Below are 15,614 nucleotides of genomic sequence, written 5' to 3'. Positions count from 1 at the left end.
ATAAAAAAACTCTATTTTCTATAATAATTTAAAAAAAAAAACTCTAATTTTGTAGAATAGATATCAATTATAAATAAAAAAAAAAGGATTATATATGATAGAAATTTAGCAAGTGTACTAAAAACTATCGAAGTTATATAATAAAGTTCGTATCCACGAGGACCGTGTTAATCTCAATGAAACAATAGTGTTATGATATAGGATGTGTAAATTATTTTGTTTGCCCTAGGCAGATTTGATTGCATAGAATTAAATAACAGAATATAAAGATTTGTTTAGAAAATATAGAGAGAGATGAGATTAGGTCTTTCGAATCCTCTGAGTTCCCCTAATTAGTAAACTGCACCTATTTCTTATGAATATTTCTCTAGTTTCATGATGGTTAACTAAAATAGCCTTAATCAATCCCTTGACTTAGGACCCTCTTCTCATATTACAGTCTCTAATTCCTTAGGTGAACTAATATTCTTTGAAGGTTTTAAGAACGTTAACCTAATATCACAAATAAACGATTATCTATTCCTAGACTAACCATGTTTATTTAAACAATTCAATTAGGTCTAAGTTGAAAGTTATGGTCAGTAGTCATTCATTCTCACGAATTCATGTTTATATTTGATCAGGATATAAAAAGCATTAAGAACAATTAAATTGAATAAAACTAGATTGATATTCACAATAAATAGAGTTTCACAACAACATGTTTAAATTAGGGTTACATCAGAATCATCTCAGACCTAATCTCTAAGAGATTTAGCTACTCATAATTGAGTTTACAAATAACATAATCAATGGAAGAATTAAACATACATTAACTGGTAAAAGAATGGAGGAAATTGCCCCTTTCTTCAGTCTCCAGGTCTGCAAATCACACTTTCTCTCTCTAGAATTTGTAACCCTTGTTTCTGTGACATAAATCTGTTTAAATAGGCAAAAACACGATCCCAATCGTGACACGTTTTGGTCATTGTGTCCCGATTTGGCTATGGTTTGTTCCAATCATTTCCCAATTTGCCTCTTTCTTCAAAACTTCATTTTTTTTCTTGCTTTCCTTGGTGTTTAGGCTTTCTTGTGAACTCAAAATATCATGAATTTACAATAAAAATTATGTATTGACAACGTGTCATCAATATACTATAAACTTAGTGTTGGAACATAATTTTTTTGTCATTCTAGTATAACTATAACTATACACATAATCTACAAAACTACCAAAAAAAACATATATTCAACATGCATGCATATAACTTGGGACTGATGCAATAAAAATATATATGTTAATAAGTAGTAAAAAATAAAAACACAAAAATATAAGAAGTGAAGAGAGTATTACCAAATTAAAGAAGTTTATTGATGTTGAAGAAAAGTAGAGTGTATGGAGGAAATGGAGAAGTCAAAAAAATTCTAAGTGTTTGAAGATTGATGATTAAGTGATACTGATAACGGATGGGAAATTTATATGGGGAAAAAAAGACAGGGCTTAACCCAGGGATATAACCCTAGATAGGTTCAGAATTGTCACTTTTTTTCGGACCAAAAGTGAGGGGTTTGTGTTAATTTGTGAGGGGTAACACCCCTGTGTCATGGCTTTTGCAGGTTTTTGGCAGTCTATTGTTAAGTCAACTGCAAACAGCAGGATTCTCTGCAAAAGTGAGGGGTTGCCACTGTGTAAAGCCCTGTCAAATGGACTGACACGCCTACTGCATGTCCCCTTGGTTTGAATTTTATTTTCCCGCTTTTTTAATGTCAAGGGTTTTGTAGTTTAGTGAGGGATACACCCCTGTGTTATGGTTAGTGGTCCCCGCATCTCCCAAAGTCTATTTACGAGGGGTTTCCTTGGCATTTTCCATGGGAAATTTGCCAGGGGTTCATGGCCCTGTCAAAATTCATGGCAAATGGGCATATTTCTTGTAGTGAATGATCTGCAACTTATGTCGAATGCACCGTAGTAAAACCAAGCCAGATATAAAGACCATACCAAAGTTTCCTAAAAAATCTTAAGATAGAAAGAGATGATTTGTATCCTCCACTTCTCCACAACCACCCACACAAAGATGCACATTATGCTGCAGAACATGTCTCTTGGTTAAATTGTCTGTCGTAGAAATGCAATTATGGAGAAGTCGTCAAGCAAAAAGACTGAACTTCAGAGGGATCTCCTTATTCCAAATTAAATTTATGTTTTCCTCTTCCAAGTTGTTGTCTGACATAAACAAGAAGTGGTAAGCACTTGTAACATTATAATTTTTTGAAGTATGTAAATGCCAATTCCACCTGTCAGAAACAAAAGGCTGCAAAACAATGTTAATATATTAAAAGATCATTGTACTCTTTCGCTTGCTCTTCCTCCGATGCTAATAATCTCTGCCTCCACTTCCAGGCCTCTCCACCCTTCCCCCACTCAAGAGAAAACATATCAGCCACCGCCGCCATTTTATTATCAGCTAGATCAAAAAGACGACTAAATCTAGTCTTTAACATCGCCCCATCAAGTCAAGGATCCCATCAAAATAAAGTTTGAGAACCATCTACCACCTCATGCCTAACATTATCATCAAACAAACGACCAACTATCACTCCACCCCCACTTCTAATACTACACAAATCACTCCACCAAACTAGGCTACCTCTGCCACAATCAGTGATACACCCTCCAACCTCACTGTAACGTGGAGCCAAAACTCTATACCAAAAACTTCTATTCTCTGTCTTCAACCTCCACCACCATTTACAAAGTAATGCCAAATTTCATTACCTATTTTATTGCCAATTTTACCCTTCAATTAAACTATTTTATTTATTATTTTATCCTTTAATAATATTATTTTAAATTATAATTAAAAAATTAAATCTCATTAAAAAAGGAAATATCCCGCTACAATATTATCAATATTATATGAAGAGGATCGATATTTTGGACTGAATTTTTATAATTCCAATCATACCTTTAAACAATTTTCGTATATTAATGTTATATTCTTGGTGGTGTTAAAAAAGATAAGGATTTATATTATATTTATTGAATTAATGTTGTTATTGAAAAATATAATTATGATTTTTTTGGGTTTGTTACAATTTGAAAGTCACAAATATTTGTACTTATAATTTTAATCAAAGTCAAAATTCCATATAAAATAATGTTCATAATTTACACGCGTTAGCACAATAAAAAGTGCGGAAAGATGGGCACGTGAGTGTCCTCTTTTCGCTAGTTATTAGGCTTAATTGCACTTTTGCCCCCTATCTTTTGCCAATTGTGCAATTTTGCGCCCCCATCCTTTTAATTGAGCTATTTTGCCCCCTTTCTGATTGGATGGCCCCTCATGTGTTTTAGTGTTGATGTGTCCGATTTTGATTATGTGTCTTCAATAAATGATGTCCAGGTGGGGTCTCTGAGCTTATGTGGCATGGATGAATTGGCAAACACACGAAATTACACAATTGTCCTTAAGTTCATTGTTTTTTTTTTTACTTTCTTCCTTCTCTCGCCATGTTCTCTTTTCTCCCCACCACCACCACCACCGTGCCATAATTATTGATTCATACAAACCATAACATTTGCAATGCATTTAATTTAACCTACTGAATCTGAATCTGTAATGAATAAATATTAAAATCCTAACTAAAAGAAAAGAAAAGCATTGGAAGGAATGATGAAATAAGGGAAAATGAATTGTTGCAGATGGTAAAACAAAGAGAGAAAATCCCAACTGCGAGCGAGGGCTTTTTGTTTCAATTTTTCGTCACTTCTCTGTCTGTTTCTTCTAATCGAGTTTGGATCTGAATAATAGAAGAAGGATTTGTCATCGGTGATGGTGGTATATGGGATGAGAGGACTTTTCGTATTTATAAGCGACATTCGTAATTGCCAGAACAAAGAACAAGAGAAGATGGTGAGAGAAGGAAGAAGGTAAAAGAGAAGATGAACTTGAGGATTGTTGTGTAATTTTGCATGTTTACCCATTCATCCATGCCATATAAGCTCAGAGACCACACTTGGACATCATTTATTGATGACACAATCATTAAAATGGGACACATCAGCACTGAAACACATGAGGGGCCATCCAACCAGAAAGGGGGCAAAAGAGAGGGTGCAAAATCCCTCAATTAAAAGGATGAAGTGAAAATTCGCACAATTGATAAAAGATTGGGGGCAAAAGTGCAATTAAGCCTAGTTATCTATACTATATATAAAGAAAATAACTCATTTCAACACTTTTGAACTGGCTTTTTCTCTTTCCAAAAATGTCCTCGATTTTAATATAAATAATACATGTAACAAATAGATAAGAATAAATTTAAATATTAAAATAAAAGTGTAACAAACACAAATGTCCAATTTTTTCTTTATCATTTAAAAAGTGTAATAATCTAGACGTATACTTACCTTTTTACTATCCCAATTATACCCTTAAACAACAACTTTTTCTATAATAAAGATTATTGTTGGTGTCATTAAAAAAATAAAAATTTAGATTATATTTTTTTGTTATATTGTTGGTTTCATTGAAATAGATAATGATTGTTAGTTTGATCTGTTTTTTTTTTTTAGATTATATTTTTTTGTTATATTGTTGGTTTCATTGAAATAGATAATGATTGTTAGTTTGATCTGTTTTTTTTTTTTTGAAGGAATGGTTAGTTTGATCTGTTATAATTTGAAAGCAAAAACATTTATATTTTTACTTTAAATCAAAATCAAAATTTCATAAGAAAACATCGTTCATAATTTGCAAACGTTAGTGCAATAAAAAAAACAGAAAGACTGTCTTTTCGTTTGTTATAATAAGAATAACATCACTTTAATATATAGTGGGTAGAGATGGTAGAGAGTAGATGAGTATAAGTGTGATATCTCTCTCTATATATATAGTACGCTAAAAAAAACCTAAATTCCGATTATCCAAATACTCACTTCGGTCCTATATATAAGAAAAGATTCTTTTTTTAGATACATTTAATAGTTAATGTATCTCGTCTTCATTGTAAACGAGATACATTAATTATTCAATGTATCTAAAAAATGATCTTTTCTTATATATAGGATGGAGTATTTTTATAAAGCCCTTTTTTAAAACCACTTGTGAGGTACAAACAATTTTTTTAAGGGAGGTAACAAATAATTTGTTTCTGGGATGTTTGTTTTGTTGAACCGTTTTGTTAGTTTCTTTGTCCATGATTACAGGTATGTTTGTTTTTTTTTTTTCCAATAGTTTGTTAGTTCTCGTGATATATATAATATTAAGGGTACCTTTAGACCTATTTTCACCTTTATTTTGTGGCTTCTGTTCTTCTCAGAAACGTTTTTTTCCGTAGCTTAAAAGCAAAAGAATGACTAAAAGCAAAAGAATAAAAGCTTTTGAGGAATTGCCGGAAGGTTGCATCGCCACAATACTCTCTCGTATGACTCCGGTTGACGTTGTCAGGCTCTCTATCCTATCTAAGACTTTCCTATCTGCCTCTAATTCCGACACTGTCTGGAATAGTTTTCTCACTTCCAATACTCAATTCATGGACTCTATCATCTCACAGTCTCCTTCCATTGCAAACAGTCCTACTAAAAAAGCTCTCTATATGGCCCTATCTGATCGCCCTATCATCGTCAACGATGGTAAAAAGGTACTCTTCATAATCTATGACAATTTCTTGAATATTAGGCATTGTTATCAGTTACTACTGTTCAGGGAAGCTGTTCTTGTGTTGCTCTTAATATCGTTTTTTGCTGCTATACCAGTTTTTAGATAGTTGTTTTAACTCTTTGTTATTTGTATACTGTCTTTTTTTTTTTTTTTGAACAAGTTGTATACTGTCTTGTTATTTGTATATTTCTATCTTTTTAGTCGCTCTTGTTAGTTGATTTTAAAATATGTTTATATTGTTCTTAATTTAATGAAGAAAACATTCTCCTTCCTTCTTAATCCCTCAATTCAAACACACCTTTGGAGTATTGGTGTGTTTCAGACGAGTTCATCTTCTAGCGAAGTACTTTTGTAATTTCGTTTCCTTTTTCTTTTGTATAATCGTCTCTTAAACAGTACAATCAAAACACGGCCTTTTCAAAAACAATAAAAACACAAAAATACTAAAATTAAGTGGATAAAATTCTTAGTTCTATATGCTAATAAAAATTGTATATGTTTAAACGCAGAGCTTTCAATTTCATAGAAAGAGTGGACAAAAGTTTTACCTGCTTGCTGCCAGATCTCTCACCATTGATTGTCGTAATGTGAAGGCCGAGAAAGAGTGGATTCAATATATGCATGGTTCTAGGTTAGTTCTTTAGTCTAATGAGTAGAATTTACCGTTTCATGTGAATAAGCCGGGAATACATTATTTTCTATTAACACCCAATATGTCTTGATTAACTTAATTAACTCTTAATTTATTAAAATCGTTATGAATACTAAATATGTGAAACAATAGATCACACTCAACATTTTTTATGGTCTTGAAATATTTTATTTCATGTGTCTTTTGATTGGTCTTGTTCCCCTCCTTAAGGAAATTTTCCGGGTTGCTGCTAAATGCGATGTGCTACTTTTAGGCCGCACAATACTTAATGTCGCAAAATCCATAGCTTCTCTCAAAATTGAAAAGCTATTTATGTCTGTCTCAACTATAAGCACAAGTTCACTTTTTAGATTAATTAAATATCTAATGTATGCATTACTTATTGAATGAATCTAAAACGTGAATTTTTGCTTATAATTGAGACCGAGGGAATTCATACCGTATGAGTGAAAATATTTTCCATTTTCAGCTTCTGGATATGTGAACTATACTTCTGAATCAAACCTCAATATGTGATGATAATTCTTTTTGTTGATGGTTCCCAATTTTCATACTTTACTGGATGAGCCTACATTATCGGTGTATCAACACTTGTATAAATACTCAATATGTGAGGATATGAATCACTTTCAACTTTTTTTCTCAATTTCTGTATTCTTATCTTTGCAACTTTTTGCACAAATTTTACAGGTTCCCTGAAGTTGCTAAGCTTTGTCTTTTGTTCTCACATGAAATTCGTGGGATTATTAACACTCTTTCATTGTCCCCAAATACTCAGTATGCGGCTTATCTCGTGTTTAAGATAATTTATGCCCGTGGATATGTGAACGAACCTGTGAGCTTTTCTGTTGGTGTCGATGGTGGCCATAGAAGCATTAAATCCGTTTGTTTGGATCCAAACATGAAACATAATCCGTACAACAAAGAAGAAGAATTGCATCGTCCTAGTGTGAGAAGCGATGGGTGGTTGGAGATTGAGATGGGAGAATTCTTCAATTCAAGCCTCAAAGATGAAGAAGTCCGTATGTGTGTTATCCAGAGGAGTGGTTCGTGGTTGAGGGGAGATTTGTTTATTGAAGGAATAGAAGTTAGGCCTAAGTAAGACAATTAAGCAATATTCATTGAATTCTAACAATGTAATCAATATAGTTTGGGTAGTTATGTTAATGTTTAATAACTTTCAAGAGATCTATCATGTTTTGCCCTAACAATGTAATCATTATCATATATAATATATTTTCATGGATTTTTCATATTGTTGTAGATTTTCAAAAAAAATGTGGTGAGTTGATATTAGTTATAAGTAAGGTAGGGTAAAAGTGATATTCTCAAATCTCAATCACAGTTTTTGTGGAAGAGACAGAGATAGGGCACCACACCCTTTTATGGACTAGAAATAATGATAAGCCAAGTGCAGATTATCAATGGAAACCTACTTTCTTGATAAGATCGATATTTGATCCAATCCAGAACCAATAGAGAAATGCTCACCATTCCACTCAGAGAAATATTTCTTTTAACAAAATTCATCTATGTTTGCATAGAATTTTACCCCCTATATAGGAAGGCTCAATGGTTTGAATAATGGTTGAATGCGAAAATTCAAGTTAATGCGCACAATAGTAGTCAGCACCATTTTCTCCCTCTATTGAATTCTCCTTGATTGTTTTGCACTCCTCTTGCTTAAGAACTTTATTTGCATGAGAAACGAACACACCACACACCATTTATAGTTTTAGAAGCTTTAAAATGGATTAAATACACAAAAATGCAAGCTTAGTGTTTTTGGGCCGAAATTTGTCCCTTACAATTTTACTACATAATTCAAATAAAAAAAGAGAGAAGTCAGCCATGTTGAAAGTAGCACTTACCCCATATCACCTGGAAGTTCGATTTTGAAGGCACTGTCATTAATCCTAGAAAGTACTTGAAAAGGTCCATCTCCCCTAGGTTAAAGTTTTGACTTCCTTTATGATGGGAACCTTTCCTTTCTCATATATACCCATACCAAATCCATGGGTTAAGCACAATCTTCTTTCGCCCTTTGTTGGGCATTGCATACCTTTCATTTTTCTTTTCAGTTTGCAATTTCACTTTCTCATGTAATTTCTTCATAAATTCAACTTTAGCTTTTCAATCTTTATGCTTCAAGAAAGATGTGTTAAGCAATGGTAACAAAGCAGAGGTGTTAAAGGGTTGAAACCATACATAATCTCAAAAGGTGAATATTGTGTAGTGCTATGGACAACCCTATTATAAGCAAACTCCACATGAGGCAACCATTCTTCCCACATTTTTAAATTCTTTTTAAGAACAACCTTGAGAAGAGTAGAAAGAATTCAATTTACTACCTCAGTTTGTCCATATCGGTTTGGGAATGACGTGTAGAAATTGTGTTTGCGAAAGCTTAAGTTTGAAAATCTTTGGAAAATATTGCTGACTATTGGATTTATGTGAATGATTCAAATGATAAGACGAAATCAATGCATGAAAATAAGAATTCAAGTATGAATAAGAAATTCACCAATGAATTTTATTTATCAATACAACAACCAATATACAATGCAAATCACAAAACTAAACTATCTCAAACCAAAACAACGAATAACAAATCACACTAAGTATTAAAACACTTGATATATGAATGAATTCTTTGAACTTAATTTCCAAGTTTAATTGTGAATGAGTTGAATGTTCAAAAACCTCAATCAAGGAGATTGAGATTAGCTTAATGCAAAAAAAAAAAAAAAACTCTCACAATGGTAGTCAATTCATTCAATAGATTAATATATCACAAATAAATTGTTGAAAGTAAAAGGATAAGGAAGAGAAAACACCAAGATTTAAAGAGGTTCCCCCTTTTCATCCTTGCTAGGGTTACGTCCTTTCTTTGTAGAAAAATATGTCTCTTCTACGGGCTTCCACCATGATGAAAAATGTTTACAAGTGTGTGATTAGAAAGATTCTTTCGATTCCTAATCTTGTACGCTAAATAATCACACAGGATCCAATCATAAAGACCTCTTGAAATTGGACAGCCACAAGATCTTCGAATCTCAAGCTTGCATGCAATCCTTTGATCTTCTTCACCTAGAAATTGTCTTTGTTATGCCTCAGCTTCAATCCCATTGAACCTTGAATTGTTGAGAAACAACCACTACAATTAACTATGGAGGTGAAAAGTTCCTTCTTTTTCTTTAGGTCCTTGATCCAGCACCAAGATCCTTGAGAGAAACAAATCTTACAAATCCTATAGCACCCTAACAATCTAGACCTCTAAATCTACAAAAGTTCTTAGAAAAAGTTTTAATCTGAAGAAATTGTAGAGAGAGAGGGTTAGGAGACTTTAGAGTGTATTTTCAAATTGATTCTATGAATAGGAAAGTGTGTGTGTGTGTGTGTGTGTGTGTGTGTGTGTGTGTGTGAGGGTATATATATGTTCTTTTATGGCTACGACAATATAATGAAATCTTGCAGTTAAAGATCTCAATATCTTCTATATCTTCTGCAAATCAATGATAGTTTCACCACAAACCTTCATTTGATTTGTGAGTAGTATCAATCTTGAAAAGAATTTTGCGATACTTTCATCTTATTTCATCTGTGTTCTCATATTGCTTCCTTAGACCCTGCAACTTCACTTTTTTTAGCTTTTCATCACCACCATATACTTTCTTGAGTGTATCACATACACCCTTTTTTATTTCCTCATCAATGATCTTCTCAAAGATGTTTGGATCCACAAATTGCTGAATCAAGAACAAACCATTTCCATCAATTTCCATATTTCTTCCTGTTGTTCATTGCGCTTCCCGCACATTTGCTTCTAAGCTAGAAATCCACCATTCACGATTTCAAGCACATGTTGAAATATGTATATCACCTTCATATGTGCGCACTATAACACCCCGATTTTGGTTAGGATTATTTATTTAATTGTTTTATTATTTACTTAATTGTTTGATGCATTTGATTTGGGATTAGTGGATTTTTAGACGATACGGGTATTTTGATCATTTGAGGAGTAAGGGTAATTTGGTATATTTAGAATGAAGGGTATATTAATAATTTTGGGCATGGAGAGTAATTTAATGAAGTTAGTAGTAACTTGGGTAATTAATAGATAGTAGTGTATGAGTAATAGTTGGGATTTTAATGAAGCAATTGTGTAGTAATATTTTTATGAATGATAGAAAGTTACAAAGCCAATTAATGAGTGTGACTAAGCCCAAGAGTGTATAAGAGAAGTAGTCTTTGTGAAAATTAGGTCAAAAGCTCATTTGTCACAATTGAGAGAAAAGAGGCAAAGTGGGATAAGAGAGAAAAATAGAGAGAAAGAGGAAGAAAGAAGAATTTCAAGGGAGAAGAAGATCTATCTTGATGAAACTACAGAGCGAGATTAGAGTGGAGCTTAAAGCTTAACTTTTGGGAATTTGAGGTAAGAGGGAAGTTTATCTTCACCATTTATAGATTATGAGTGATAGCTTGGGTTTGGGTCATGTTTGTTGTTGTGAATTTATGAAATTGATGTTAATTTAAGTTGATTTTCGTGCTCTAATTAAGTTGATCATTTTTTGTATGTGAAAAGTGGTAGAAAGTTGTTGTTGTTGCATGAAATTCAATGTTTGATTATGTAAGGTTGATAAGTGTGTTTTTAGCTTAATTTGATGGAAATCATGATTGCTGTTGTTGAATGATGATGAATTCATGATTTATGTTCCTGCTATGTTATTGGGTATATGAAAGTATTTAATTAAGTTGTTTGATACGATACTCTACTTATCACTTTATTATTTGGTAAACGATTTGATACACTTGCCTAATCCGACCATCAGATACAAATGCGTTATATTCTACTAAAGCTTTTTTTTTAAATTGATATTCTACTAAAGTTTATAAAATATTATCTAAAATTTACTTGTTAAAAAACTTCACATCATAGAAATTTTACTACACTACAATTATGAGTTTCAAACGGTCTCATTTTAAAATTTGCTTTAGACCTCAATACATGTTGAGCTGAGTAACAGGTATTTTTTAACCGGCAAAAGTTTATCAAACACATGGTTAAGCACAAGAAGTGCTAACCAAAACATAAATACACTTTCTTCAAAAACCCGAAATACAGAGTCTGAGCCAATACAACAGACACAACACAAAAGGCATTAGAAAAATCTCTTGTCCAAAATCAAATTGAACTTTATCACACAAGTTAGTTCTATCCAAACAAGCTAGTTGCCAAAAAGAAAACAAAACCACTTCGTGAACTAAAGCCAACAAAATTCAATAACAAGAGCTACAAACTAGCCACTTTTCACACCAACAATGGGGCAAATAAATGATCCAACCAAATCTGCATGGAACCAGGAGCACTTAATCCACTAAATTAAGCAAAAACTACAATAACATCATCAGGATCACTTGAAAATTTTAAATAACCAAAGCATTTAAAACCTTTTAGATTGTACAAAATGCATGCCTAATTAGCTTAATGCTTGTTGCAGTGCACATGTCTTACGTGTCCCCTTCAACTTCAATGTGAAATCCTCAATAGCACAATGTGATGTCTGTGAAAGAAGCAACAAATAAAATGAAAAAGGGTAAGATCAAATGTTGAATGAATGAAATGAAGCAGCTAATTAAACTAATAAATTAAATTAGATACATTTACATAAAAAAAAAAAACAATTTAATAATAGTCATATGGAAACTATAAACATTTTTTTATGTGTCAAAAAGGCTAAAATGTTGTAGGATTACTAATCTATGAGGTTTCATTGCAGAAGTAAGAGTTTAATGTTTTAATCTCAAAGGATCAAGTTTAAATCTACTAAAATATAATTGTAAAATGTGTTGGAATATTTTATTATTTTATTATATTCCAATATCATTATGTGGGCAAATATCGTAACAATAATTATATTAGCTATTTATCAATTGTGAGCCTTAGTTGATTAGTGATCAAATTAAGTAATAAGGCTATTAGATTTCTAATTGGATAATTAATTAAATATTTAATTAGTTGATATGGACTAAATGAGTGGATGTCCGGATGGCCCATTAACGGAATAATGGGAAACCCTAATGGCCATCCAATATAAAAGAGGCTATGGTCCCCAATACACCGTACACGGCAATACTCTCTCTTCTCTCCATCTGAAAGAGAACTTGAGGCATAAAGGTACCGGTTGAGGAAGAACCAAATCAGCCGCCGCTAATCCTTGCTGTGTGTTTCAGATTATCACCTCCTCTCTCGGTTTACGGTTGATGTTGAAGGAGGGTTGTTATGAAAGCTTTATATTCCTAATACACCAATTCTTAATATCCTTGATAAATCAAACATGTCGTAGATCCGATCATAATCATGTTCAATGTTTTGTTTGCTTCCGCTATTTATTCATAATTGTTTAACATGTTTTATGAAATTTGTTTTTATTAAAACCTAAATTTCTAACAAAATGATCATTAGTTGTACTTTAATTAATAATAATTTCATTTTCCTCCAATTGTTGTTTAAAAAACTATTATGCATGCTAAGATAACTAAAGGTCAATTTTCATGAGCAATGACTGCCCGTTACCAAAGAGAACAGGTTTGTTATTGGCAAAACTATGAATGCTTGGAAAAAAAATCTTTTTTTGACAAGAAAATGTGTGAAAAAACCTAAATAACAAAAGTGTTCAAACAAGTTTATCATATACTGTATATTGTTGAGGAGAGAGTAGCTTTTTGTATTAATAAACTTTAAAGTGGTGGATAGTCTCACACCAAACTCAGATGATTAAAGTTGCGGGGTACCCAAGATGCCACTAGGGTCAAAGACTATAATAATGATAGTATATATAAAATAAAATAAAAAACTAATTGCGTACCTCAACAGTTTGATAAGCATTGAGAAATTTCAGCCTATTCATCAAGGTATTTGCATACTCCAGAGCACTTGCAGGGAACCAAAGTTCAAAAATGGTCTCTTCAAGAAGTTTGGGATCATCCTGTCAAAAAAAAAAAAAAGAAGTTTGGGATCATGAACATAGAGTGGACGAGTGAAATGTATATAACCAAGAGGACCAACAAAAGTAAATGTCTTCAAATTTGGAGTGTTCATTTGAATTTTGTACTTATAGACACAACCTTTGTCAAACCGGATGATCAAGTTGGAAATTTTATCATTTGATACAAAAAGTGTTTGAGTTCCAATTAGACTGCAGCAAATCAATAATCAAAGTGCTTAGTTTCCTACAACCTGAAAATAGGTTGACACAAGTATTTTCATCATTTGATGAAAATGAAATTTCTTTTAGGCGACAGTATGTCAACTCAGGAAGGTCTAAAGAGCGTGAAAATATCACTTTCCCTCTTGTTGCACGAAATGAAAGTTCGAGATGCTTTATAAAACGACACGAAAACATGATATTGGTAATCTCGATATTTCGATGGGTATAACCGGCACCGAAAGCATTGATTGTAACTGACTCCACTTTATGAGCCATACCATATTTGAAGAGTTTCGACAGGATTTGAAAAGACATAAAACCATCATAATCGACAGCTATTTCGTGCAAGGGGCACGAGCGATCACGATGAGTTAAGAATTTGTTGATAAAACTTCTGAAAATGGCCGTCGTTTGAAATTGGGTATTGTTTAGTATAAGACTAGAAGTATACTTCCATAGGTCCTTCAATCTTTTGGATAATGCACTTGTCCGGACAACTTCTTGTGGTGACAAAAATGCCATGATATACAATAGTATGCAGTCAGGTAGTTCACTTATCTTGTCTATTTTCCTTTGACTACGCCTTGATATCTTTATGCTTGGCTCATTCTTTTCAATATGGCTCCTCAGCTGCATCTGATCAAAATAAAACTTAATTGGTTAGTTTTATTAAATTTCTCCAAAATGCTTTTTAAAAAAATTATACAAGAAAAAATTGTTTTTTCTTATCTAAATAATGGTCTAGGAAAAAAAAAAACCGCTTATTTTAATACAAAATAAGACAACAATATTCAATAACAACTTGGATAGTTAACTCAATTTAAATACATGATAGAAAATGCTATAACTTGTGTCTTTAGGGCATAAGTTTCGAAACTAAATATAGAAACTTTTTATTGGCAATAGTACATTCAATAATTGATAAATTATACTCTCTCCGTCCTAATCTAAGTGAACATTTTGTCCATTTTACACTTTTTAAGAAAAATATATTAGTAAAGGCCAAACTTATCCAATGAATGTTTTGTTATGTTGAACAATTTTTATTGGAATTTATGCTGAACATTTTTTAAAATGTTTACAATACAATTTCCTTTTGAAAAAACGTGCAATGTAAATTCAATTAAGTATTTAAGTTTACAGTACGTGTTTTTCTATTAATACGGTACTATTTATTTATATATATGGAATTGTGCAATTCACACATACTCTAAATTGTAGAAAATTGTTCTTCTCCCTATCTTACTTACTAAAGCTTGTCAGGTCAAGCTAACCCTAACCCTAACCCTAAAGCTAGCATTTTCCCGCTCATTCTAAAGCATTTATGTCAACGCTTGACCTCCTCACCTTTAATACACGCCATAAAGTCATTTCATTACAGGTTATAGTAACTGATATTTATAACACGATTGCATATTATTTTAATTTTTGAAATAGAATAACACATGATTGTTGTATTAATTGACATCCTAAATTAGACCCGTGAATTACGTACAAAATTGTATAATGGAAATAAAATAAAACACAATCAATTGTATATTGATTAGCATTAAAACCACACGGTTGAAAATTTCTTTTAAAAACAAAAGAGGCCACACGGTTGCATATTAAAAAAAAAAAACAGATTTTGCATATTAAAAGAAAACCACATGGTTTGCATAATGGAGATTGTATACTGGAAATAAAATAAGACACAATCAATTGTATATTGATTAGCATTAAAACCACACGGTTGAAAATTTCTTTTAAAAACAAAAAGGCCACATGGTTGCATATAAAAATAAACAGCACCTTTTGCATATTAAAAGAAAACCACACTGTTTGCATAATGGAAATAAAATAACACACAAAGAAAACCACACTGTTTGCATAATGGAAATAAAATAACACACAATCAATTGTACATTAACTAGCATTATTGTATAATGGAAATAAAATAACACACAATCAATTGTATATTAACTAGCATTAAAACCACATGGTTGAAAATTTCTTAATAAAAAAAAAGGAGGCCACACGGTTGCATATAAAAAAAACAGAACCTTTTGCATATTAAAAGAAAAACACACGGTTTGCATAATGGAAATAAAATAACACCCAATCAAT

General features: G+C 32.0%; 1 protein-coding gene and 1 pseudogene across 1 annotated transcript; one reads left to right on the top strand and one right to left on the bottom strand.

Annotated features, from left to right (window-relative positions):
• The first annotated feature begins 5,333 nt into the window (after nucleotides 1-5,333).
• LOC146938664 (F-box protein PP2-B11-like) lies at nucleotides 5,334-7,547 on the top strand. The gene is made up of 3 exons (XM_085757864.1): nucleotides 5,334-5,622; nucleotides 6,152-6,273; nucleotides 6,985-7,547. Exons 1-3 carry the CDS (start codon nucleotides 5,335-5,337, stop codon nucleotides 7,394-7,396), a joined length of 822 nt encoding a protein of 273 aa, XP_085613990.1. The 5' UTR covers nucleotide 5,334; the 3' UTR covers nucleotides 7,397-7,547.
• Nucleotides 7,548-13,207: 5,660 nt separating this feature from the next.
• Nucleotides 13,208-14,144, bottom strand: LOC146938663 (putative F-box/LRR-repeat protein At4g15060; annotated as a pseudogene).
• Nucleotides 14,145-15,614: the final 1,470 nt, after the last annotated feature.

Source organism: Medicago sativa, chromosome 3 (assembly GCF_051527215.1).
Source record: "Medicago sativa cultivar Bolivia chromosome 3, Bolivia_mono, whole genome shotgun sequence".
In the NCBI taxonomy this organism is placed as follows: domain Eukaryota; kingdom Viridiplantae; phylum Streptophyta; class Magnoliopsida; order Fabales; family Fabaceae; genus Medicago; species Medicago sativa.
This window is presented reverse-complemented; position numbering and strand designations above follow the sequence as displayed.